The sequence below is a fragment of the Hemiscyllium ocellatum genome, chromosome 5 (genome assembly GCF_020745735.1).
Source record: "Hemiscyllium ocellatum isolate sHemOce1 chromosome 5, sHemOce1.pat.X.cur, whole genome shotgun sequence".
NCBI classification, from domain to species: Eukaryota; Metazoa; Chordata; class Chondrichthyes; order Orectolobiformes; family Hemiscylliidae; genus Hemiscyllium; species Hemiscyllium ocellatum.
This window is the reverse complement of record NC_083405.1, coordinates 98,261,571-98,288,236: the sequence shown is the minus strand read 5'-3', so window position 1 is coordinate 98,288,236 and position 26,666 is coordinate 98,261,571. Positions and strand designations below refer to the sequence as shown.

General features: G+C 43.1%; 1 protein-coding gene across 1 annotated transcript in view; it reads left to right on the top strand.

Moving 5' to 3' along the window:
* nell3 (NELL (neural EGFL like) family member 3) overlaps positions 1 to 26,666 on the top strand; it is a 50,056-nt gene that overhangs the window by 14,191 nt on the left and 9,199 nt on the right. Inside the window, exon 3 of the mRNA XM_060825717.1 lies at positions 25,329 to 25,867. Coding sequence (XP_060681700.1) covers positions 25,329 to 25,867 — 539 coding nt within the window. The remainder of the gene's footprint in view (positions 1 to 25,328; positions 25,868 to 26,666) is intronic.

The window sequence follows — 26,666 nt, the reverse complement described above, 5'->3', positions numbered from 1 at the left end:
TATGCTTACCCAATCAATATCGATGTTGCCTTATTTGGATGCTGCTGCCTATAAGTGACTATATAATTCCTTAAGAATCTGTTCGGAAGAAGACCAAGAACTCATGTCTTTGTCTGCATGGGAGATTGTTGTCTCTCCAGGGCTTGGAATTAAGATAAAGAAGGTGGAGCCATACTGTGTCTCTGAGTATTTGCTCCGACTGTTGCAAAAATGGGACGACAATCCGAACAAGATCTCAAGGTCCTGTAAAAACATTATCTGTTATCCAAACAATCAGTTATCCAAGCAATCAGTTATCTGAACAAAATACTTCCCTCCTGTCTCATTTGGATAATCAAGGTGCTTCTGTATATTGTTAATGATCTGGATTTTGATATACAGGCAAAAATTCCAAAGTTTGCAGATGACAAATTTTACAACAATTGTAAACTTTGAGGACGACAGTGTGGAACTCCAAAAGATGTTGACAAGTTACAGAAGTGGATCGGTGGCAGTTAGTCAATGCAGAGCAGTCTGACGTAATGCACCTTGGCAGAAAGGAGTGAAAGACAGTCAAAAATAGGGGTATAATTTCAAAGGTGATGCAGGAGTAGAGGGACCTTGATATATATGTGTACAGATCATTGAATGTGGTGAGAGAGATGGAGAGAGCCATTAATAAAGCATAGTGTCCTCAGCTTTATTAATAGTGACATGGAGTATCAGGCAAAGAGGTAATATTGAATGTGAATGACACAGTTGTTAGACCCAAACTAGAGTATTTTGTGTAGTTGTGGGAACATATTATAAGAAAGATCTGAATGCTTTGAAGAGAGTGTAGAAAAAACTTACAAGTATATTTTCTGGAATGAGAGATTTCATTGACGAAGATAAATTTAAGACATTTCGGATAGTTCTCCTTGGATCTCTTCTTGAGAGTAGATCTAATAGAGCTTTTCAAAATCATGAGAGTGTTGTTAGAGTAGATAGGAAGAAGCTGTTCATACTTGTAGAAGGAACAAGGGGGCATAGATTTACTGAAAATGTGCAAACGAAACAAGACATTTTCAGCCAATGAATAGTTTGTTCGGGTATGAAATGCACTGCCTGAACATGTGATGGGGGCTTGTGAAACTGAGGCACTCGAGAGCATTGGGTGATTATTTGGATAGAAACAGAATACAAGAGGTGTGGGATAAAATAGGAGATTCACAGTAGGTAATGATGCTCTTTTGAAGAGCTGGCAGAGGCACGATGGGTCAAATCGCATCCTTTTGTGCCATTACAACTCTGTGATTCTTATAAATGGAATAGGTGGATATAATATTCCATTCCATTCTGTAAAGTCTAATCCAAGTGTGCCTTGTTGTTTAGCCTAGTTGTAGCCAGGTTAATTAAGAAATTACCTCTGCATGGAGTTGATTTACTCTTGAGAAATGATTTAGCAGGAGTGAAAATTGTAGCTGCGCCTGTATTCACAGAAAATGCAGTTGAGCATAACGAGACAGAACGGTTGCAAGATTGATGGAGGAACAGGTGGTTGAGAAAGTAGCAAGGTGGCAGAAGGAATTGCATAGGCAGGAAGAGTGGGCAAAAAAGTAGCAGATGGAATGCATTGTAGGAAACTGTGAGGTAATGCACTTTGTTAGGAAGATGGGAGAAATAGACTAGTTTCTATCTGGGGATAGGTTTTGAAAATCTGAAGCACAAAATGACTTGGGTGTCCGGGTTCAGGATTCTTCTCTGAAGGTTAATGTGCAGGTTCATTTGGGCGTTAAGAAAGCAAATACAATGTGACCATTTATTTCTGGAGGGTTAAAGCAGGATTGTAGAAGACTCATTTGGAATTTTGTGAGCAGTTTTGGGCCCTGTATCTAAGGAAGGATGAGGTCTAGAGATGGTTTACAAAAATGATCCTGAGGATGAAGAACTTGTCATATGACGAGCGATTGAGGACTCTGGGTGTGAACTTTATAGAGTTCAGAAGGATGAAGGGAGAGCTGATAGAATGCTGATAGGTCTGGATAGACTGGATGTGAATAAGATATTTGCACTTAGCAGGAGAGTCTAGGCCGCGAGGGCACAGCCTCAGAATGAAGGGACGACCCTTTAGACCTGAGATGAGGAGGAATTTCTTTAGCCAGAGGGTGGTGAATCTGTGGAACTCATTGCTGCAGAAGGCCGTGGAGGCCAAATCATTGAGTGTATTTAAGGCAGAGATAGATCGGTTCTTGATTGGTATGGAGAGATGGCAGAAGAATAGGGTTGAGCAATATATCAGCCATGATCAATTGGTGGAGCAGACTCCATGGGCTGAAAAGCTTAATTATGCTCCCATATCTTATGAGCTTCTAATCTTAAGAACAGTTTACAGGTATTTCTTCATCATGTGTCGTGGTCAGAGCAATGTCCTAGCAAAGTTTACCACCAGAGGTCACTGTGTAATGATTGTAACGAGTCAGGTGGACCTCAGAAGATGGGTTCTCTGACTGGACCAGATTAATACCTCAATCAGGGAGCCCCTCAATCAAGTAAGGACAAGAATGTCAGGCATGCTATTCACTCTTCAAGCTAGCTCTGAGGGAACTGGATCAGTGTTAAGACTTATAGTGTGTAAATAAAGGCTGACTTGGTGACTGGATGACCAGCCTCTGGAGTTATTTCAGTGGTGACAAGAGAAAAGATGCTGCTGAAACCATTTACTCACAACAGTTGTCTTTGAGTTGGGGTAAGCATTTCTGGAATCCTGCCATTATTTGGGAAGCTTGATCTATTCAATCCTACTCTCAAAGACTGGGCCCAGTGTGGAAAGTATGATTTTTTTTGTGGGCAAATGACATTGGGGCAGGTGGAAAGTAACAAATAATTTTCCTGACATCTTGTGGGCCAACAGCTTTTCCAGTTATTTGGAGCCTAACTTTCTCTGAGGCACCAGATACTAAATTCTTTCAAATATTAATGGATTTATTAAGGAATATCACAACCCTAAGCTTCCTTTAATTCTGAGACAGTATCAGTTCACTTGGCAATTTAAGAAGCCGGGGAATCCATATTGGATATTTAACTAGATTAAGATGTCTAGCTAAGGCATGTGATTTTGGTTTAACCCTTAATGAGATGCAGAGAGATTGTTTGATATGTGGGATTAATGATGTAACCATGCAAAAGCACCTACTAGCTGAAGCCCAACTGGACTTCAAAGAGGTACTACAACTAGCTTTGGCATTGGAAAATGTGGCAAGTGAAGCATATAAGTTGCAGAGTGTTCCAATGGAAGTGGACACTCCACAGCCTGTCCAGTTGAGCTTGGGGACCACTACTTGGGTGAAGGCAATTACATAGCCTCACTCAGGATGTATCCTGAACAGAGGGTCTTGAGGTTAGCCCCCAGCAAAACCCCAAAACAAAGTCAAGCTTCAGCCAAACAGTTAACAGTTTCTTCAGGATCCAGGCTGGCCAGCCATTTTAGCCTGGTATGCGGACTCAAGACAGCAAAAGAGTCTCACTAGACTGAAATTGAGTAAGAGGACTTATAGCTGAAAATGTATTGCTGAAAAAGCGCAGCAGGTCAGGCAGCATCCAGGGAACAGGAAATTCGACGTTTCAGGCATAAGCCCTTCTTCGAATCTCCTGTTCCCTGGATGCTGCCTGACCTGCTGCGCTTTTTCAGCAACACATTTTCAGCTCTGATCTCCAGCATCTGCAGACCTCACTTTCTCCTCCTTAGAGGACTTATAGGCCACTCTCCAGGAGAGTACAGACCGTGGAAAATTCAACTACATTTGGTGTGGAACATATTTAGATTTTATTGTCACATGTACTCAAGTACAGAAGTGCAGGAGTACGGTGAGGAGTGTATAATGTCACCACATATAGCACTGTCTTAGTTACATTGCTTAGCAATAGCCAAATCAGAACCAATCACAATAAATATCTGATAGGTTCACCACTGGAGGAATTTTAAAACAAATTAACTGCTTTTCACAGCGGGATAAATACCCAATAGAAAATTTATACACAAAGCCGGGGAGGGGTGTGGGGGGCGCGGGGCGGCACTGTCCTTCACAAAGCCAGACATGAGCCATCCATACTTGCAATTGTAGTTAGGTGAGGATTCCTAGATGTATGCTACATTTAATACCCATAAGGGTTTGTACCAATGTACGAGACTGCCATGTGGGATATTGTTAGCCTGTGCAATTCTTCAGTGGACAATGGAGAACACTTTACAAGGTCAACTCCAGGTTGCCATTTATCTAGATGTGCTAATAGCAGGGAAGACCACTGAGGAGCATTGAAAGAATTGGTCATAGTCCTTAGATTTTTCTCCTGGATGAGTGTATGTCTTAGAAGGGAAAAATGTGCGTTCCAGACACCCCAAATGAACTACTTGGGCTACAGAGTTGACAAGACTGGATTACACCCATTGTAAGATACAGTGAGGGCCATCAAAGGCATCCGGCTCCCATGTCTTTACTGGAACTTAGATCTTTGCTCAGGTTGGTGAATTATTACGGAAAGTTCATACATAAACTGGCCTCCATCCTGGTACCTTTTGTATCAACTCTTAAAGGGTCAGCCTGGGAAATGATCATGTTTCCCAGGCTTTCAGGAAAATGGTCATGTTTCTCAAGCTTTCAGGAAAATGAAGGAAGAGCCATCATCCTTGAAGGTGTTGGCACAATGACCCCAGGCAAGATCTGGTATTGACATGCAGTGCCTCCCCGTATGGCATTGAGGTAATGTTAGGTGCCCAATCGAGACAAACACTCAGTAGCATATGCATCTGGGTCTTTGGCTAAGGAGGGGCAGAAATGTGCCTAGATAGAGAAGGAAGGTTTGGCGGTCATATTTGGAGTCAGGAAGTTTCAAAAACACATTAACAAATGTAAATATGTAATGCTAATGCACCACAAACTCCTACTAGGTCTACTGAAGGAGTGCTGCCAATACTTTAGGCTGAATTCAGCATTGGGCTCAAATTCTAAGTACATATAATTACAAGTTGGAACACCATCCAGGAAGCCAGGTAACAAATGCAGATACATTGAGCTGCCTCCCACTGGCAGATCACCACTGATGGTATCGCCACTGGAAGAGTTCGTAATGGTTTTACGAACAGACTGGACAGACTTTGGACGTGGAAAGATCTGGTCCTGGCAAAACTGAAACAGGTGGTGGTAATGGGAGAAAACCAAAATTAAAACGTTTTTGGATCTGGAAAGACCTGATCACAGTAGAGGATGGCATATTAATATGGGAGAAGGAGTGATTGTCCCGAGCAAAGGTCACCATCAGAAACTCTGAACTCCACTAGGGTCATCCAGGGGTTTCCAAAATTAAGTTGCCGGCCTGAAGTTATGTCTCATGGCCAGGGTTGGATGCAGACATAGCTGTATTTTTGAGGCAGTGCCCAGAGTACCAACAAAGATAAAAATTCCTGCTAGTAGCTCTCCCTCGTTTGTAGGAATGGCTGAGTAAACCCTGGACTCGGTTACACGTTGACTGTGCAGCTCCTTTCATTGGCTGAACATTCTTAGCCATTGTAGATGACCACTCAAAGTGGCTGGATATAATCAAGCTTTCAGGGAAGGGTTCACTCATCAAACATGGGAATGATAGAAAAACTGTGTACATCTTTCACAATACACGGATTCTCGGAAGGGTTGGTCACAAATAATGGGCTATCGTTTACCAGCAAGGAATTCGAGTAGCCATCCATCCATCCATCTAATACCCTGGTGGAAAGAGTAATCCAAACTTTAAAGGCAGGCTTAAAGAAACAGCCGAAAGAGCTGTGGATGCTGTAAATCAAAAACAGAAATTGCTGGAAAAGCTCAGAAGGTCTTGCAGTATCTGTGGAGAGAAATCAGAGTTAGAGTTTTGGGTCAGGTGACCCTTCCTTAGAGCTGATGGTAGCCAGGAAAATATTGGTTTATATGTAGAAGGTAGTGTAGGGGGAGGGGGTAAGGAGTAAACAACAGGTAGGGTTAGAGGCTAGAGAGAGAGAGAGAGAGAGAAACAAAACAGTTGGATAGACAAAGGATCTGGCTAGGAAGCTGAATAACTATTAACATGGACTGTTAGTGGCTAATGATGGGTTGTGTGTAATAGCAGACTATACAATAACAAGGCCTGTTGTGTGTGGGGGTTGGGGTAGGTACATGGAGAGCTCAAGCCCTAAAGTTATTGAACTCCAGGAGGCTACAGGATCCCCTTGTGGAAAACGAGGTGCTGTTTTTCCAGCTTGTGCTGACCTTCGCTGGAGCACTGCAGCAAGCCTGAGACAGATGTTGGTTAGAGGACAGGGTAGAGTGTTAAAGTGGCAGGAAGCCTTTTTGCAGGTAGAACATTTTTGCAGTCACACAGTCTATGCTTCGTTTCCCCAAATGTAGAGGAGACCACATTGTGAGCAGTGAATGCAGTAGATTAGATTGTGAGAAGTACTGGTAGAGTGCTGCTTCACCTGGGAACTGTGATTGGGCCCTTGGATATTGAGGCTGGAGGAGGTGAATGATCAGCAGAAGATACCGTGAGGCTGTGGGGGAGTGTTGGGGTGAAGGAAGTGTGTCCTACAGGGAGCGATCTCTGAAGAAGGCAGACAAGGGAGGTAAGGGAAATAAATGTCTGGTGGTGGCATCTCACTGGAGGTGACAGAAATGGTAGCTAATGATCTTCTGGAGGTGGATTCTGGTGGAATGGTAGGTGAGGACAATAGGGATCGTATCGCTGTTGTGGGAGGGAAAAGTGGAAGTGAGGGCCAAAGTGCAGGAGATGGGTCAGACCAGTTGAGGGCTCAGTTGACAACAGTGCTGGGAAATCCTCAGCTGAGGAAGTTGGTGGACATTTGGGAGGTTCCCTGGTCGAAGTTGGCATCCTCGGAACAAATGTACCGGAGGTGGAGGAACTGAGAGAATGGAATGGAATTATTACAGGAAGCAGGGTGCACCTGTATACAGTTACCAGGAAGCCTTTTTGCAGGTAGAACATTTTTGCAGTCACACAGTCTATGCTTTGTTTCCCCAAATGTAGAAGAGACCACATTGTGATCAGTGAATGCAGTAGATTAGATTGTGAGAAGTACTGGTAGAGTGCTGCTTCACCTGGAAAGTGTGTTTGGGCCCTTGGATATTGAGACTGAAAGAGGTGAATGATCAGCAGAAGGTACTGTGAGGCTATGGGGGAGTGTAAGGGGTGAAGGAAGTGTATTCCAGGTAACTGTGGGAATCATTAGGTTTGTAGTGAATATTGGAAGCCAGTCTATCCCCAGAAATGGAAAAAGATGTTGACGAAGGGTAGGGTCAGTGATGGACCAGGTTAAGGTGAGGGCGATGTGGAAATTGGAAGCAAAATTGATGCACCCTTTACACCTGTGAGGGAGGCAGCACCGATGATATCATCGACATACTGGAGAAGGAGTTGTGGGTGGGTGTGGAATAGGACTGGAACAAGGAATGTTCCACATACCCTACAAAGAGACAGATATCCATGGCCACCCCTTCGACCTGAAGAAAATGAGAGGAGTTAAAAGAGAAATTGTTCAGAGTGAGGACCAGAGCAGCTAGGCGGAGGAGGGTGGTAGTGGATGGGGATGGTTCATGCCTTTGTTCCAGGAAGGAGCAGAGAGCCCTGACACCATCCTGGTTGGGGATGGATGTGTAAAGGGATTGCATGTATTTGGTAAAGAAGAGGTAGCTGGAGACTGCAAACTGGAAATTCTGAAACTGGCATAAAATGTCATTAGTTTCCTTGTTGCTCCAGGTATTTGACAAGGTATTTGCTGAAACTCGTTTTCACAGCCATATCACATTTGTCAAAGTAGCTGAAGTACACCAATAATGTTAGGTTTGACATGGTTTAGAAACTATCACAGAAGATCATTGAAAGCTAAATTAATTCATGAAGACAGATTACCTGATTCCACAGTTAAAATGTATACTTGATAGGTGAAGAGGTGCCTCATTCCTTTCTAAGTTTAATCTATTGAAGGGGTACTGGCAGTTGCTATTAACGTCAAGGGGTAAAGAAATATCCAAGCCCCTGTTTGTGAGTTTTGAAAGGAGGTTGGAAGATTCATGTAACTGAGACCAAAGTTAAGTGTGTACACTGTGACCCACTCCATGAAAGTTCTGGGATCAGAAACTCTGAGGAGTGGCAAATAGTTTTTGTTGCTTCTTGGCTGGAGAAGAACTGTGTAATACAACAAAAATGGAAGATTTTTGGTTATGCTTGAAGTGAAATGGGGAACAATTATCTCCTTAATTTGCTTGAGGTGCAATTTGTCTACGAAAAGAAAATAATGTTCAGTCAGTAGTCTTTTTAAGATTGTCATTTGTGATGGTAAAATGACTCAAACATAATCTTGATTTGTCATTGAGCTGACAGCAGAAAATTTGAATTCCTCTATTAAAAAATCATTGGTTACTGCAGAAATTGTAATAATTCTGATGGCATGAAGTTCCTGCATGTCATTAAAATAAGTGTAAGAATTCCACTATGCCTGAATCTTTTTGGGAACCAAAATGTTGGCACCATTGCTCTTCTAAACTCAGGTCTATCCAAGCTAAACACCATCTCCATTTAACTGAATACATAATGTGCACATTGGCCTGATAACAGGACTATCATATAATGAAGTATGAAATTTTAGACATTTTAACTATTGAAAGGTGGTACCAATATCGTGCCATCTACATAGACGCATGGATATGTAGCAACCCTCCATCCTGTTAAAGATTGGTGTAGTCCAGCTCAGGGCCTTCCTACACTACTGGGGTAACAACCAGTAATTTTGTGTATGAAACTGTGTTAATGGGATCAGGGACTGCAAGGCATAGAATAAAATTTTGGTTTCCTTGCTTAAGGAAGGCTATATTTGCTTTGGCAGTTGGAGATTCATTAAGTTGATTCTTGGAATGAAGAGATTGTTTTGTAAGGAATTATTGAGCAAGTTATACCTAAATTCAATGGTGTTGAGATGAATGAGGGGCAGTTATGAGAAGGAGCCAGATAAGATTAGTGTTGAGAGAATGTCTCACTTAATGGGGGAATGGCAGGAAATGTACTTGGCACATTGTCAATCCTTTGTTCTGACAGCTTTAGAAATTGATGATTTAAAGGATAGTTCAGACTTCTTGTTGAAAGTATGACATTTCAGCATTTCAGGTTCTATAAAAGAACTTTGTATCAAGGATTGAAGAACACAAGGCTCAGTAAGCACTTTTTTTATCCCATGGTAACTTATACTTTCAACAACTGAAAAGAGTTTTCCTTTTTCTATTTATATTGACATCTGTAAACCCCAATTTTGCTCAGTCTCCCAAGCAGATCTTCAATGTCTTTGATTTAACCCAAAGTGATTCACGTCTCCTGGGAATTTACTGAGATAAACAGATTCTTGAACTATAGATTAACAGGTTTTGAGGTATGGACAGGAAAGTGTCATCAGGTGGATCAGACCAGCAATTATTTCATTGAATGATGGAGCAGGCTCAAATCTTTATGTCCTGTTCTTCATGTTTTTATGATATGTTCAGAATGAAATCCCAACATTGGGCAGCACAGCAGCTCAGTGGTTAGCACTGCTGCCTCACAGCACTAGGGACCTGGGTTCAATTCCTGCCTCAGGCAATTGTCTCTGTGGAGTTTGCACATTCTCCCCGTGTCTGCATGGGTGTCCTCCCACAGTCCAATGATGTGCAGGTTAGGTGAATTGACCATGCTAAATTGCCCATAGTGTTAGGTGCATTAATCAGGGATGAATGGAGTGGGTTGCTCTTTTGAAGGGTTGATGTGGACTTGTTGGGCCGAAGGGCCTGTTTCCACACTGTAGGGAATCTAATCTAAATATCCATTTTTGATATACCAATGTTGAGTGATGCTATTTCAATTAAAGCATGTCCTCACCACACTTCAGAAGCTTATGAATCAACTTGTAGCTGAGGTCTGTAACTGTGTGGTTTATTTAAATAACATGTGATATATAGTAACACGTGGAAAGAGCACATGAGACAAGTATATGACTTGTTTAAGCAATTACAATTGGCTGCTTTAGTAATAAATTTAGCCAAAAATAAATTTGTTAAAGGAGACATTGTAGCACAAGGATAAGTGTTGCCAAGCTGTAAAAGTGAAGACTCTAATAGAATTCCTTGCTCCCAAAACTAAACGAAAACTGAGATTTTTCAGAACATGTGGGTTATATAGAATGTTTGTATTTAATTTCAGCACAATAGCTGTATCTTTTTAAAATATTTGTTAAAGAAACAAGTAAAAGTGGTATGATCAGCAGAATTCCAGGCAGTGTTTTAGAAACTGGAGACAATCTTATTAAATGAATCAGTATTAGACACCTTTTCCAGGCCTTTCAAAATGGCGACTGGTATTAGAGACTTGGTAGTTAAGTGCAGTCTTATTGCAGGATGATGAGTCAGGAATAGAGAATCCAGTGGGGCACTGCTTCAAGAAACTAAACTGGTATCAGAAGAAGTACTCTACGATAGAAAAAGTGAATTTGGGATTATTATTAGCTCTTATTATGAATATTTTGAAGTCTATATTCAAAATGGAAATAGACTAAAGGGAAATCAGGAGGGCAAAACGGGAACATGAGATAGCTTTGGCAAATAGAATTAAGACAAATCCAAAGGGTGTTTACAAATATATTAAGGACAAAAGGGTAACTAGGGAGAGAATAGGGCCCCTCAAAGATCAGCAAGGAGGCCTTTGTGCGGAGCCACACAGAAAATGGGGGAGATAGTAAATGAATATTTTGCATCAGTATTTACTATGGAAAAGGATATGGAAGATATAGACTGTAGGGAAATGGATGGTGACATCTTGCAAAATGTCCATATTACAGAGAAGGAAGTGCTGGATGTCTTGAAATGATTAAAGGTGGATAAATCCCCAGGACCTGAACATGTGTACACGAGAACTCTGTAGGAAGCTAGAGAAGTGATTGCTGGGCCTCTTGCTGAGATATTTGTATCATCAATAGTCACAGGTGAGATGGCGGAAGACTGGAGGTTGGCAAACATGGTGCCACTGTTTAAGAAGGGCGGTAAAGACAAGCCAGGGAACGATAGACCGGTGAGCCTTACCTCAGTGGTGGGCAAGTTGTTGTAGGGAATCCTGAGGGACAGGATGTACATGTATTTGGAAAGGCAAGGACTGGTATAATTGCAACATTTAAGAGGCATTTGGATGGGTATATGAATAGGAAGGGCTTGGAGGGATATGGGCCGGGTGCTGGCAGATGGGACTAGATTGGGTTGGGATATCTGGTCAGCATGGACGGGTTGGACTGAAGGGTCTGTTTCCATGCTGTACATCTCTTTGACTCTATGACTAACATAACAGGCAAAAAAAGGCATTAAAACACAATTCTTACATGCTATCATTATTAATAACATAATCAACTGGAAAATATGACTGTTCACTTAAAAATGTGAGATGTATAAATTATTTTTAGAGAAATCATGAACTGCACTACTTGGACAATTAACCAACAGCTTGTCCGGAATCTAGTCCATGGACTGTTGAGAGGATTTGATAAATACAAATGCTACATTTGTGGTTGACTTCAGTCACAAGAAGTCAACCACATTTTATAATGTATCATCCTTACCTTGCCTACTTCATGTGTTTCAGTTTCACCCAAAAATCAAGAGAGATATTTATCTTATTCATCTTTTAATGGAAATAAATTGTAGCACATTGATCAACCCGTGGCAAATTGGATTAGTAATTAATATCTTAGAATCCCTACAGTGTGGAAGCAGGTCATTTGGCCCATTGGATCTACAGTGACCCTCCAAAGAGCATCCCAGCCAGACCAAGCCCCTTACCCTATCCCTACATTTCCCAGGGCTCACCCATCTAGCCTACATATCCCTGGGCACTACAGGCAATTAAGCATGGCCAATACACCTAAGCTACACGTCTTTGGACTTTGGGAGGAAACTCAGGCAGGTACTGGGAGAATGTGCAAACTCCACACAGACAATCACCTGAGGCTGGAATTGAACCTGGGTCTAGATTAGAGTGGTGCTAGAAAAGCACAGAAGTTCAGGCAGCATCCGAGGAGCAGTAAAATTGACGTTTCAGGCAAAAGCCCTTCATCAGGAATACAGACAGAGAGCCTGAAGGGTGGAGAGATAAGTGAGAGGAGGATGGGGATGGGGAGAAAGTAGCATAGAGTACAATAGGTGAGTGGGGGAGGGGATGAAGGTGATAGGTCGGGGAGGGGGGGAGGGTGGATTGGATAGGTGGAAAAGAAGATAGGCAGGTAGGACAAGCCATGGGGACAGTGCTGAGCTGGTAGTTGGGAACTGGGGTGAGGTGGGGGAAGGGGAAATGAGGAAACTGTTGAAGTCCACGTTGATGCCCTGGGGTTGAAGTGTTCCGAGGCAGAAGATGAGGCGTTCTTCCTCCAGGCGTCTGATGGTAAGGGAGTGGCGGTGAAGGAGGCCCAGGACCTCCATGTCCTCGGCAGAGTGGGAGGGGGAGTTGAAATGTTGGGCCACAGGGTGGTGTGGTTGATTGGTGCGGGTGTCCCAGAGATCTTCCCTAAAGCGCTCTGCTAGAAGGCGGTCTGCTAGGAGGCATCCAGTCTCCCCAATGTAGAGGAGACTGCATCGGGAGCAACGGATACAATAAATGATATTGGTGGATATGCAGGTAAAACTTTGATGGATGTGAGGGCCTTGGATGGAGGTGAGGGAGGAGGTGTGGGCGCAGGTTTTGCAATTCCTGTGGTGGCAGGGGAAGGTGCCAGGATGGGACGGTGGGTTGTGGGGGGGCGTGGACCTGACCAGGTAGTCACGGAGGGAACGGCCTTTGTGGAAGTTGAAAAGTGGTGAGGAGGGAAATATATCCCTGGTGGTGGGGTCTGTTTGGAGGTGACGGAAATGTCGGCGGATGATTTGGTTTATGCGAAGGTTGGTAGGGTGGAAGCTGAGCACCAGGGGCGTTCTGTCCTTGCGGTCTCTGAAGAAGGAGGCCATCTGGTGTGTTCTGTGGTGGAACTGGTCCTCCTGGGAGCAGATACGGCGGAGGAATTGGGAATATGGGATGGCATTTGTGCAGGAGGTAGGGTGGGAAGAGGTGTAATCCAAGTAGCTGTGGGAATTGGTGGTTTGTAAAAAATGTCAGTGTCAAGTCGGTCGTCATTAATGGAGAGGTCCAGGAAGGGGAGGGAGGTGTCAGAGATGGTCCAGGTACATTTAAGGTCAGGGTGGAATGTGTTGGTGAAGTTGATGAATTGCTCAACCTCCTCGCGGGAACACGAGGTGGCGCCAATGCAGTCATCAATGTAGCGGAGGAAGAGGTGGAGAGTCTTGCTCGGATGCTGCTGTGCATTTCCAGCACCACTCTAATCTAGACTCTGGTTTCCAGCATCTGCAGTCATTGTTTTCACCTAATTGAACCTGGCTCCCTGGTACTGTGAGGCAGCAGTGCTAACCACTGAGTCATCATGCCAGCCCTCATTAAATGTATTTTGTCTCTCATTCATTGTGTTCTGTCTTGGCATAAATGAATAATAAAGGAACAATAGATATTGATAACATTCAATTTAGGATAAACCATTATTGGTCAACTAGCTGTTTCATTGGTCATCATTACAAAACACATAATACAGAGCAGGGCTAGAAATGCAGGATCAACAAGCTGTTCAACTGACTGATGTGATCCTTGGTGACATATTCTCCAAAGAGCTGAAATGAAAATGACAGAGAATGGCCTGGAGTTTATGGAGAGCAGTGAAGCATAGGCAGTCATTGCTGACCATGACTTGACTCTTGCTGAGATCAGTTAATCTCTCAGTGAGAATTTCACCTCTTTGCACTGTGCAGTGGTAATGCTACCTGATAGCAACCTTCAATTTTTAGAAATTCCCAGCATGGAGTTGTAGTGATGTCAGCCTGTCTAAGCAATTAAGCATGCTCGTAGATTTTCATGGATACACAAACAAAGATCAAAAAGTAATAAAATCACTTTTAACTAATTTTATAAAGAGCAAATTCAATATAACTACATTCATTGAAGGTAAAATACTCGACAGTCTTAGAAAATTAATTAAAAATTGACTAAATGATCATTTACCAATACTCTACTATACAATTATAAACATAATTAACCAAGGCCAGCTCTGTTCTTCAAATGTTGTTAATCACGTCACTGCTAAATAAAGTCCAATTAAACCTAACAGTCATGTGGAAGTGGGTTTGCTGCTTTAGGAGGTCCCATGCAACCAGTGCACTGCATGTGTCCCGACTTATTCCGGGCATGTTCAGCATCTTGAAATCACAGTTAGTTTCAGCGAGGTAGTGACAATGCTGACAGTTTATGGTTAATCCACACCCCTACCTCCCCTCTGAAAAATAGAGGCCAAAAGACTCGACACGGTCCTGTCCCCCTTAGTCCAACAACTCCCCACCTACATTCGGGACATCACCCACGCCCTCCACCTCCTCCATGATTTTCGCTCACCCGGTCCCCAACGCCTTACCTTCACCATGGACATCCAGTCCCTGTACACCTCCATCCCCCATCACGAAGAACTCAAAGCCCTCCATTTCTTCCTTTCCTGCCATACCAACCCGTACCCTTCCACTGACACCCTCCTTCGACTGACTGAACTGGTCCTCACCCTGAACAACTTCTCTTTCCAATCCTCCCACTTCCTCCAAACCAAAGGAGTAGCCATGGGCACCTGCATGGGCCCCAGCTATGCCTGCCTCTTCGTAGGATATGTGGAACAGTCCATCTTCCGCAGCTACACTGGCATCACCCCTCACCTTTTCCTCCGCTACATCGATGACCGTATTGGCTCTGCCTCGTGCTCCCACGAGGAGGTTGAACAGTTTATCCACTTTACCAACACCTTCCATCCCGACCTCAAACTTACCTGGACTGTCTCAGATTCCTCCCTCCCCTTCCTAGACCTTTCCATTTCTATCTCGGACGACCGAATCAACACGGACATTTACTACAAACCGACCGACTCCCACAGCTACCTAGACTACACCTCCTCCCACCCTGTCCCCTGTAAAAACGCCATCCCATACTCCCAATTCCTTCGTCTCCGTCGCATCTGCTCCCAGGAGGACCAGTTCCAATATTGTACAACCCAAATGGCCTCCTTCTTCAAAGACCGCAATTTCCCCCCAGACGTGATCGACAATGCCCTGCACCGCATCTCCTCCACTTCCCGCTCCTCTGCCCTTGAGCCCCGCCCCTCAAATCGCCACTAGGACAGAACCCCACTGGTCCTCACCTACCATCCTACCAACCTCCACATACATCGTATCATCTGTCGTCATTTCCACCACCTCCAAACGGACCCCACCACCAGAGATATATTTCCCTCCCCTCCCCATCAACGTTCCGAAAAGACCACTCCCTCCGTGACTCCCTCGTCAGGTCCACACGCCCCACCAACCCAACCTCCACTCCCCTGCAACCGCAAGAAATGCGAAACTTGCGTCCACACCTCCCCCCTTGCTTCCCTCCAAGGCCCCAAGGGATCCTTCCATATCCACCACAAATTCACCTGCACCTCCACACACATCATTTACTGTATCCGCTGCACCCAATGTGGCCTCCTCTATATTGGGGAGACAGGCCGCCTACTTGCGGAACGTTTGAGGGAACACCTCTGGGACACCCGGACCAACCAACCCAACCACCCCGTGGCTCAACACTTCAACTCCCCCTCCCACTCCACCAAGGACATGCAGGTCCTTGGACTCCTCCATTGTCAGACCATGGCAACACGACGGCTGGAGGAAGAGTGCCTCATCTTCCGCCTCGGAACCCTCCAACCACAAGGGATGAACCTAGATTTCTCCAGTTTCCTAATTTCCCCTCTCCCCACCTTGTCTCAGTTAAATCCCTTGAACTCAGCACCGCCTTCCTAACTTCAATCTTCTTCCTGACCTCTCCGCCCTCACCCCCACTCCGGCCTATCACCCTCACCTTGACCTCCTTCCACCTATCGCATTTCCAACGCCCCTCTCCCAAGTCCCTCCTCCCTACCTTTTATCTTAACCTGCTGGACACACTTTCCTGATTCCTGAAGAAGGGCTCGTGCCCGAAACGTCGATTCTCCTGCTCCTTGGATGCTGCCTTCACTGCTGCGCTTTTCCAGCAACACATTTTCAGCTCTGATCTCCAGCATCTGCAGTCCTCACTTTCTCCGCCAAAATGTTTAATGCTTGCAACCAGTACCTGATGAATAAATTATTCTTTTTGTATTTCTGCAATGAGTATCACTTCCAACGCAGTAAAAAAAGGTTTCATTTGATTTCTTTTGCAGCTTCTTCAAAGATGTTGTCATAAGCCAGCCCTCTGCAGATTTAGTTTCTTTCTTATGCCCTACAGAAAAGCCTGTCAAGCCACTGCTTCCTTTGTGTTGAGTTATGACTTTAGGTACAAAGTAATTTTAGAATCGATGCCCTGAGCAAATAATAAACTGGTTTCTTGTTCCTGGATTAGAAGAAAGATTTCCAAAATGCCTCCACATTACTATAAATAATAATTAATATGCAATCACAATAGACACTTTCAACGTCTATAAAAATACCAAGCAGATTTATATCTGCAAAGGTTTTGGAAGCAAACTTTTAATTGTGAGTGACAAAGATTCAACTACCAGCAGGTTAAAATCTGTTCAGGAAAAGGTTAAACCAGTAAACTAGTCAGTGAAATAATTTTTCAGTAGATTTGGTTATAGATCTTTAAAACATAAAGTTAACAAATGCTTCTGAAAGTGATAGCAGTCTGTGTACGACTTGGACAATTCTAACCCTGAAGCTGTGTCTTGCTTTCCCATCTGCTATGATGAGGTCAAATCTGCAATTTATTTGTAAAATCCAAAGTCTCCCGATTCTTGTCTCCACAACCTTTCAAGAGTCAGCCTGTGAAAGTGAGGCATTTTATTTGAACATTGTGCTGTAGCCTCTAACTCTTGTAAATTTGAACAGTGGTCATTTGTGGCACTATATGGGCCAATATAGAAGGAGGTACGTGTTATTTATTTATGACATTGATACTCCATTTCTCATAATGATTAAAGCATCTCTGAAAATATCCAGGACTTGTGCCTGAAACAGGTGAATGATTTTTGTGCATACATATGAATGAAGGCTTAAAGTCTGTTTGACATGTCCTTTGGAAACATTTGACTGCAACATTGTACCATGCATGAGAAGTCAGTTTCTTCAGATGCTGAACATTCAAACTTTCAGTCCTTAAATGGATTGTTAAAGGGCCACCATCAGAGAGGTAAGATTCAACTATTATACTTCATTTATTGCTGTTTTCTCTCTATATTAAATCCATGGACTGGTCAAGCTCCCATATCCATGAGATGGTTGTAACACAGCCATTGGCGCATGATTCTTGAGGTAATAAGTGAGACAGACAAGTTTGTGGTCTTAAGCACATGTGATGTGCTGCACTGGGATTGTATCCACTTTGTGACTGATTCAATTTCTATATGACGTATCTGCCAAGTACTGCCTTCATTCATGTTATCTTGATTAGGTTGTTATATTATGGGTAAATGTCCATGCTGCAGCTTTACTCCTAGGACTTGGCAGTATTTAAAGACCATCCTTCCAGATTCTTGTACTGGTTAGTTGTATTTTCATGCATTTTCTGGAGAGAAAGGTGTTTTGCAGTGGCAGATACCCATCCAGTTTTGGAGGAGGCACTTTGTTAAAACTAAATGAAGTGAGAAAAGACATCTACATTGGCTTTCCAGCCTGTATTGTGTTCAGAACGGATCAAATTGTTAGCATTGCTGTGTCCACAATCAGAAAAGAATGCGGGTCAACGACATTGCTGTTGTGGCAGTGCTGATAATGGAAATGCAGGTAACATTTGGCTGTTATCATCATTGAAACCACTTGACCCAACTCCTGCATATTTGATGGTTTAGCTCCCAGCTCCCTTAAGCGAACAATTCAAAGCAATCCCTACTTTAGAAAAGAAAATTATACTCAAAGTAAATTTCATTTTTGACACTTTCTTTAAGATATTGGACACTGTCCTTTTGGCTCCATGCTGTAATACAGATCTCTTTTTTTTCTGAAAGATCAAGAGTACATCTTTAATTGCTTATGCATATGGGTAAGCGAAGACTTGGGTGGTTCTTATTTTTAGTAAAGAAACTTTGGTGGGCCATCTGGTCTCAAGATCTTGGATCCTCATGTTAAATTACTGCCTGATGCTCCTTTGGTCTGTTATACCCAAGGTGGAAAGATAATCTGCCTCTTAAAGTTTGTGTGTCGTTCATCACTGCTTCAGGCATGCATGCACTGCAGATTAACAGCAGAATGGAAAATGTTGCTTAATTTCTTAATGTGTTTGAAGCACATAAAGCTGAGGAAATATAAGGCTGAAATCTAGGATTTTCAAGATTCTTGGTGAAAGGTGCAAACATCTTGGGATGATTTGATATTTTATATACCATCCTCAATATGGAAACGATTAAAAGTCAGTCACTATGTTGTGGGTTTTAGACATGAAGTTCAGTGAAGGCAATAATTAAATCACAGCACACAATTAACTTTTGTGATGGATTTTCAAATTTGCTGATGACACAAAACTAGCTAAGAATATATCGGCTTTTCTGCTATAACACACGTTTCATTAATGTGAATTCGCTATAACACGATTGACGAATTGGGAACACTATTTCTAGAGCACAAACTTTCAAAGCGTGAATTGATTATAACACATTTGGTCCCATTAGTTTAAATGGTGCTGCTACTACATTTTTTTTAATAACATGGGGTTGCACGAGAACAGAACTATAGTGTTATAGCAGAAGTGACGATATTTTGTGAAGAGGGTGCACGGAGGCTTCAAACAGACTTGGACAGGTTAAGAGAATGGGAAATAAAATGGCGGATGTGAAATTGTCCAGTTTGGTTGCCAAGAAAAAAAAAGAATTATTTCTGAAATGGTGTCTCAGTGGTTAGACAGATGCCTCAGAGCACCAGGGACCCAGGTTCAATTCCAGCCTCTGTGTGGAAATTACACATTCGCCCTATTTCCTGCAAGTGCTCTGGTTTCTTCCCCAAGTCGAAAGATGTGCAAGTTAGCTGGATTACTTACGGGAAATGCAAGGTGATAGGGTAGAGGGTGGGATGTGCTACAGAGGATGGACATTGACTTAATGGGCCAAAAGGCCTGATTCCACACTGTAGGGTTTCTATGATTCTGGTGTGAGGTTGGGAACACCAGGTGTCCAAAGGTTTTTGGGTGTCCTTGTCCATGAATCATTAAGAGCTAACATGCAAATACAGTTAGCAATTAGGAAGGTAAATGATATGTTGACCTTAATCATCACAAGAGGATTTGAGTGCTCTAGTAAAGATTTCTTGCTGTATTGTATAGAGCCTTAATTAGATCACTCGAGTTTTGGCCTTCCTATAAAAGGAAGGATGTACATTCCATAGAGAGGATGCAACAGAAGTTCAGCAGTCTACACCTCAGTATTGTCTTCAAAGGCTAAGGAAGCTGGCCTTGTATTATCTAGAATTTTGAAGAATGAGATGTGATCGTATTTAAACCTGCAAAATTCTTAGAGGGCAGTAGAGGGTGGATGTAAATGGGGCATTTCCCTGCCTCGGGCTTCTCGAACTAGGGTCACAATTGAAATAAGGGGTAGGCCATTTGAGACTGAGGTGAGGAGAAATATCTGTTGTTGGAGGGTGGTGACTATTTGAAATTCTATATTGCAGAAAGTTGTAGAAGCTCAATCATTCAGTATATTCAAGATGGAAATTTGTAGTTTCTGGAGATGTGCTCTCAGTTCCAAATGTACTGTTATAAGAAAATATGTTAAAAGCATTCTGTGAACTCCTCGTCCAGGCTGCTGTCGCCAAACTGATTTTCTTAGTTTGTATGTAGATTCAAATACAGCAATGATTGTTTCAGTCTCTTTATCACAAGCACCCAACATTTCTTCTTGTATACTTCGTTCTACGTTGTGGTTATTGTTTGCAGGCCTGGGCATCACTTCCACTGGTGAATTCTTTTCCCTTATTATTACCCATCTTCAGCTAAATTGGTTTTTGCATCCTGATCTCCTGAAACAAGGTTTTTCCTAACTATTGCACCAATGACATTTTGATGAACAGTGCTTCCTCTCCACCTTTACCCAGTATCTTATTCTCCTTTTAATGTCACATACTCCTCAATATTTAAGAACCCTGACCTCATACAGCAATATCTCTGTAATGGCTATCTGATCATATTTATTTACATCAATGTGTGCCATCAATTTATTTACTTTGTTCTGAATGCTCCACACATTCCTTTACAAAACATTTGGCTTTGTCTTTTTGTTATCATTGTACCATTTGGTCTCAATTGTAGGTGTGTTCCTGGGTTTACTATCTCTGTCCCTTCATGCCATTCTCTTTCCTTTATTTCCCATATTACTACTTTATTTGCACCCCTTAATTGCCTACATTGAGTCAGGCTTGACTTCTTAACCACAATGTTTAGTTTAAAGTTCTCTCTGCTTTCTTAGCTTGTGTTTTTGGTTCTGACATTGGTCCCAGTCCAGTTCAGATACTGACTGTTCCAACAGTATCTACATTCCCCAGCACTGATCCCAGTGCCCCATGAACTGGAACCCATTTCTCCCATTCCAGTCTTGGAGACCCATGAATTTCACTAATCTTAGATTCCCTCTCCCAATGGCACATGGCTGAGGTAATAATCATGAGATTATTATGCTAGAATTCACCACCTTCAGAATCTCTTCAATTTGGTTCCAAATTCTGATCTTTACTGTCTAAGCAGAACCTCATTCCCAGTCCTACCTCTGTCACTGGTACCTACAGAGACCACAAGGACTGAATCCTTCCCCTCCACTGAGTTTCTGTCCAGCCTAAGCAAGTGTCCTGACCCCTATAACTTGGCAGGTAACATAGGCGTCTGGATTTGCACTTCTAGCTACAGGAACCAGTGTTAGTCTCCCTCAATATGCTATACCCTGCTATATGCCTTTTTGCTAGCTCCCCTCCTCCCAACATTAATGTCTTCCTGTACCACAGTGCCATGGTCAGTTAGCTCATCTATCCGGCAGCCTTCATCCTCATCTAGAGAAGCTGAAGATGCCTCAAACCTATTGATTAAAGGCCGACACTGTTGTGCTCCTTGACAAAGAAAAATAGAAAATAGATTCAGGAGTAGGCCATTTGGCCCTTCAAGCCTGCACTACCATTCAATATAATCGTGGCTGATTGTGCAATTTCTGTATCCCAATCCTGCTTTGTCCCCAATGTCTGAATTCCTTTAGCCACAAGGGCCATGACCAGCTCCTTCTTGAATATACCAAATGACCTGGTCCCGACAGCTTCCTGTGGTAGAGAATTCCACAGGTTCACAATTCCACAGGTTCACAATTCTTCCTCTTCTCAGTCTACTCCTTATTCTCAGACTGTGACGCCTGGTTCTGGACTTCCCCAACATCAGGAATATTCTTCACGCATCTAGCCTGACCAGTCCCATCAGGATTTTGTTTCAATGAGATGCTCCCTCATTGTTTTAAATTCCAGTGAGTACAAGCCCAGTCGATCCAGTCTTTCTTGATATGTTACCAGCCTCGCTCGCAGTCACACCTTCCTGTCCTTGACGACTGACCAAATTAAATAATGGGTGTGCCCACCTTCTGGCATAAATTGTTTGACTTAACTTTCTCCCTTTTTTGTCGAGAGTGTGGTGCTGGAAAACACAGCAGGTCAGGCAGCATCCAAGGAGCAGGAGAATCAACATTTCAGGCAAAAGCCCTTCATCAGGAATGAGGTTGTGAGCCGAGGGTGTGGTGAGATAAATGGGAGGGAGGGTGGGTCTGGGGGGAAGGTAGCTGAGAGTGTGATAGGTTGATGAAGGTGGGGGTAAAGGTGATAGGTTGGAGGGGAGGGTGGAGCAGATAGATGGGAAGGAAGATGGACAGGTTATGAGGGAAGTGCCGAGTTGGAAGGTTTGAGTTGGGATAAGGTGGGGGTGGGGGTGCGTGGAATGAGGAAACTGGTGAACACATGAGAGATTTCACCAGTTTCCTTATCTCCCCTCCCCTTACAAATTGTCCTGATGAGCGCAAGATAATGAACAAAATGTGTCTTTTTTTCCAAACAAAGCCCAATAGCATAAACATTTAAACGGTTTACCAGATACTCAACAAATATGTGGCTTCTTCCCTGTAGCAAAGTAAAAGCAATCCCTACAGGGTGAAAAGTTTCTTTTAAAACAAGCAACTTACTTAACTCCCTTAATCACCCAACTATGAGAACTCTGTTCAGTGTCACACTCAGTACACAATCACACTGAGATGCTATTACCTTTACATTTCTGAAAGAAAAGGACAAGCTGAAACTCAACTAATTTCCTTAATTAACTAACATCAGCTTCCAGTGGAGACCTTCTGAAACTCTGCTTAAAGCCAGGAAATATAAATTTCAATGACATGTTAATTTATTTCTATAAGCTTTTTTATAAACTTAAGTCCAGCGGTCATGGAGATGTACAGCATGGAAACAGCTCGTCTATGCTGACCAGATATCCTAGATAAATCTGGTCTCATTTGCCAGCATTTGGTCCATGTCCCTCTAAACCCTTCCTATTCATATACCCATCCAGATGTATTTTAAATGTTGTAATTGTACCAGTCTCCACCACTCCCTCTGGCAGCTCATTCCATACACGCACCACACTCCTTGTGAAAAGGTTGCCCCTTAGGTCCCTTTTAAATATTTTCCCTCTCACCTTAAACCTATGCCATCTAGTTTTGGACTCCCCAGGGAAAAGATCTTGTCTATTTACCCTATACATGTCCCTTATGATTTTATAAACCAAGATAAGGTAATTCCCCAGACTCCAATGCTCCAGGGAAAACAGCCCCAACCTGTTCAGCCTCTCCTTATAGCTCAAATCCTCCAACCCTGGCAACATCCTTGTAAATCTTTTTTGAACCCTTTCAAGTTTCACAACATCTTTTCGATAGGAAGGAGACCAGAATTGCATGCAGTATTCCAAAAGGGGCCTAACCATTGTCTTGTACAGCTCCAACATGACCTCCCAACTCCTGTACTCAATGCACTGACCAATAAATGAAATCATACCAAGCACCACCTTCATTATCTTATCTATCTATGTTTCCACTTTCAAGGAGCTATGAACCTGCACTCCAAGGTCTCTTTGTTCAGCAACACACCCAGGACCTTACCATTAAAAGTGTAAGTACTGCCCTGATCTGCATTTCTAAAACGCAGCACTTCACATTTATCTGAATTAAACTCCCATCTGCCACCCCTCAGCTCATTGGCCCATCTTATCAAGAGCCCATTGTAATCTGAGGTAACCTTCTTCATAGTCCACTACACCTCCAATTTAGGTGTCATCTGCAAACTTACTAACTATACATCCAATACTGTCATCCAAATCATTTATATAAATGATGAAAAACAGGGAACCCAGCATCACTCTTTGTGGCACACCACTGGTCACAGGCCTCCAGTCTGAAAAGCAACCCTTGACCACCACCTTCTGTCTTCTACCTTTGAGCCAGTTCTGTATCCAAATGGCTAGCTCTCCTCGTGTTCCATGAAATCTAACCTTGCTAACCAGTCTACCAAGAGGAACCTAGTCAAATGCCTTACTGAAGTCCATATACATCACATTCACCGCTCTGCCTTTATCAATCCTCTCCATTACTACTTCGAAAAACTCAATCGCGTTTGTGAGACACAATTTCCCACACACAAAGCCAGGTTGACTATCCGAAATCAGTCCATGCCGTTCCAAATACATGTAAATCCTGTCCCTCAGGATTTCCTTCAATAGTTTGCACACCACCTATCTCTTGTTCACCAGTCTGTAATTTCCTGGCATTTCCTTATCACTTTTTTCTTAAATGGTGGCACCACATTAGCCAACAACCAATCTTCTGGCACCTCACCTATGGCCATTGATGATGCAAATATTTCAGCAAGGGGCCTAGCAATCACTTAGGTGAAAGTGAGGACTGCAGATGCTGGAGATTAGAGTGCTGGAGATAAAGTCAAGATTAGAGTGGTGCTGGAAATGCATAGCAGGTCAGACAGCATCTGAGGAGCAGGAACATCGACATTTCGGGCAGGAGCCCTTCAGGAATTCCTGATGAAGAGCTCTTGCCCGAAACATCGATTTTCCTTCTCCTCGGTGCTGCCTGACCTATGTATTTCCAGCACCACTCTAGCCTAGCAATCACTTTCCTAGCTTCCAACAGATTTCTGCAATACGCCTGATCAGGAATTGGGGATTTATCCACCTTTGTGTTTTAAGCTATCTGTGGGCGGCACGGTGGCACAGTGGTTAGCACTGCTGCCTCACAGTGCCTGAGACCTGGGTTCAATTCCCGACTCAGGCGACTGACTGTGTGGAATTTGCACGTTCTCCCTGTGTCTGCGTGGGTTTCTTCCGGGTGCTCTGGTTTCCTCCCACAGTCCAAAGATGTGCGGGCCAGGTGAATTAGCTATGCTAAATTGCCCGTAGTGTTGGGTAAGGGGTAAATGTAGGGGTATGGGTGGGTTGCGCTTCGGCGGGTCGGTGTGGACCTGTTGGGTCGAAGGGCCTGTTTCCACACTGTAAGTAATCTAATCTAAAACCTCCTCTACTGTAATATAGACATTTTTTAAGATGTCGCTATTTATTTCCTCACATTCTATATTTTCCATATCCTCTCCCACAGTAAACACTGATATAAAATACTTGTTTAGTATCTCTCCCATCTCCTGCAGCTCCACACAAAGGCGGCCTTGCTGATTTTGAAGAGGCCCTATTCTCTCCCTAGTTACCCTTTTGTCCTTCATGTATTTATAAAATCTCTTTGGATTCTCCTTAACTCTATTTGCCAAAGCTATCCCAAGTCGCCTTTCTGCCCTCTTAATTTCCCTCCTACATATATTCCTACTGCCTTTATACTCTTCTAAGGATTCACTCGATCTCTGCTGTCTATATCTGACATATGCTTCCTCATTTTCGTGACCAAAGCCCCAATTTCTCTAGTAATCCAGCATTCCTTCCACCTACCAGCCTTGCCCTTCATCCTAACAGGAACATACTGTCTCTGGACTCTCATTATCGGTTTGTCAAAAGTTGTCATAGAAATGGGTATGTTTTAATTTTGATGCTGTATCCCTTAGTGTTTTGAGGAGCCCTGTAGTAGAACATTCAGGAGAAGCAGTTGGGTCTGGGTGTCAGTGATTGGTATGCATGTTAAGAGGATGGGGAAGATTTAGCAGAGCTGCCTGTGTACTGATGGCTACACTTTCATTGTATTTCAGGCGACAATGAGGTGCCGTCTGAAGATGCCTTGATCTTGCAGCTCCAGCTATCGAAGGGACAAGAGAAATTCGTGGAAATGCTGAAGAGTCAGCAGAAAACGATCACTGATTTGCAGCAGAGGCTTACTGAGCAACAAGCCATGTTGATAAACCAGCAAAGGGAAATTCTGGCACAGCAGAGGAACATGTTTGAACAGATGGAGCTGGTGAAAGTCCAGTACTCAATGCTCTTTGATACCATTAAGCAGACATCACTTTCGAACGTGCAGGCCGAGGTCCGGAACCAGTTTGAGTCTCAACTTCAGGGTTTGCAGAGTCACATACAGAGTCAACTGCAAAAGACCTATGCTGTGCACAAAGTGGACTTGGATGCAAAGGTGATTGATATCACTGATCACCTTCTGGAGTGTAATTTGTGCCAACATGACGAATACTGTGATTTCCAGAAGATGCCGCCCCAGTGTGAAAGGTGTACCATGTGCCCGGCCGGGTTTTTCCAGGTGGCTGAATGTTCTGCCACAGCCGACCGAATTTGTCAGGTAAAACAGATCCCTTCTTCTCCTCGGTTCAATTTAAATCACTGTTTTAAGTTGCCTCCTGTCTTCCTTCAGTCTGTGAATCACTGTCTTGGGTATAGCTTGATATAAAAGTAAAAACATTGATATTTCTCTTTTAGAATTTTGATTTCCTTCTTGTCCAGTCTGATGACGATTCCATGAATGGAAGAGTCCATTGATACTTGCCTCAGATACTCTTCATTGCTTTATTTCTCTGCCATTGGTAATTTTACTCTGAGCCTCTTTCATAAGAATCCATTCAGCCCTTTTAGTCTGCTCCACCGTTCTACAAGATCACAGCTGATCTGTACCTCAGTGCCTGTTATTGGCTTCAGCTTGACACCTGTTCCTATCAAATCCACACCCACATCCACAAACTCAGTTGCTAGTCAGAAGCAAAGGTACTGATTGATTTTTATTTCCCTAATCTTAACCGAATAATTCTAGCAGCATGCTGTGAATCTAGCTGAGATTTACTGTTACAACAGAAAATAGAAATTAATCTAAGGATCTTCTAGCTCTGTTGGTTATGGGTAAGTTATTTACCCATTAAGTTATTGACAGAGATCTCTCTAGCTATGCTCACTGTGAGTATCATTGAGTTCGATTCTGCTTCTCAGCTTGCAGATGATTGCTTGCAAAAATTCTAGATGAACACCAAGAGATGGACCAGGAATAGTCCATTCCTTTCCTTGACCCTGATCCACCATTTAATGAAATTGTAACTGATCCGATTGTACCTTTAATTCCACTCTCCTGCCTTATCCCATATCTGTTTAAC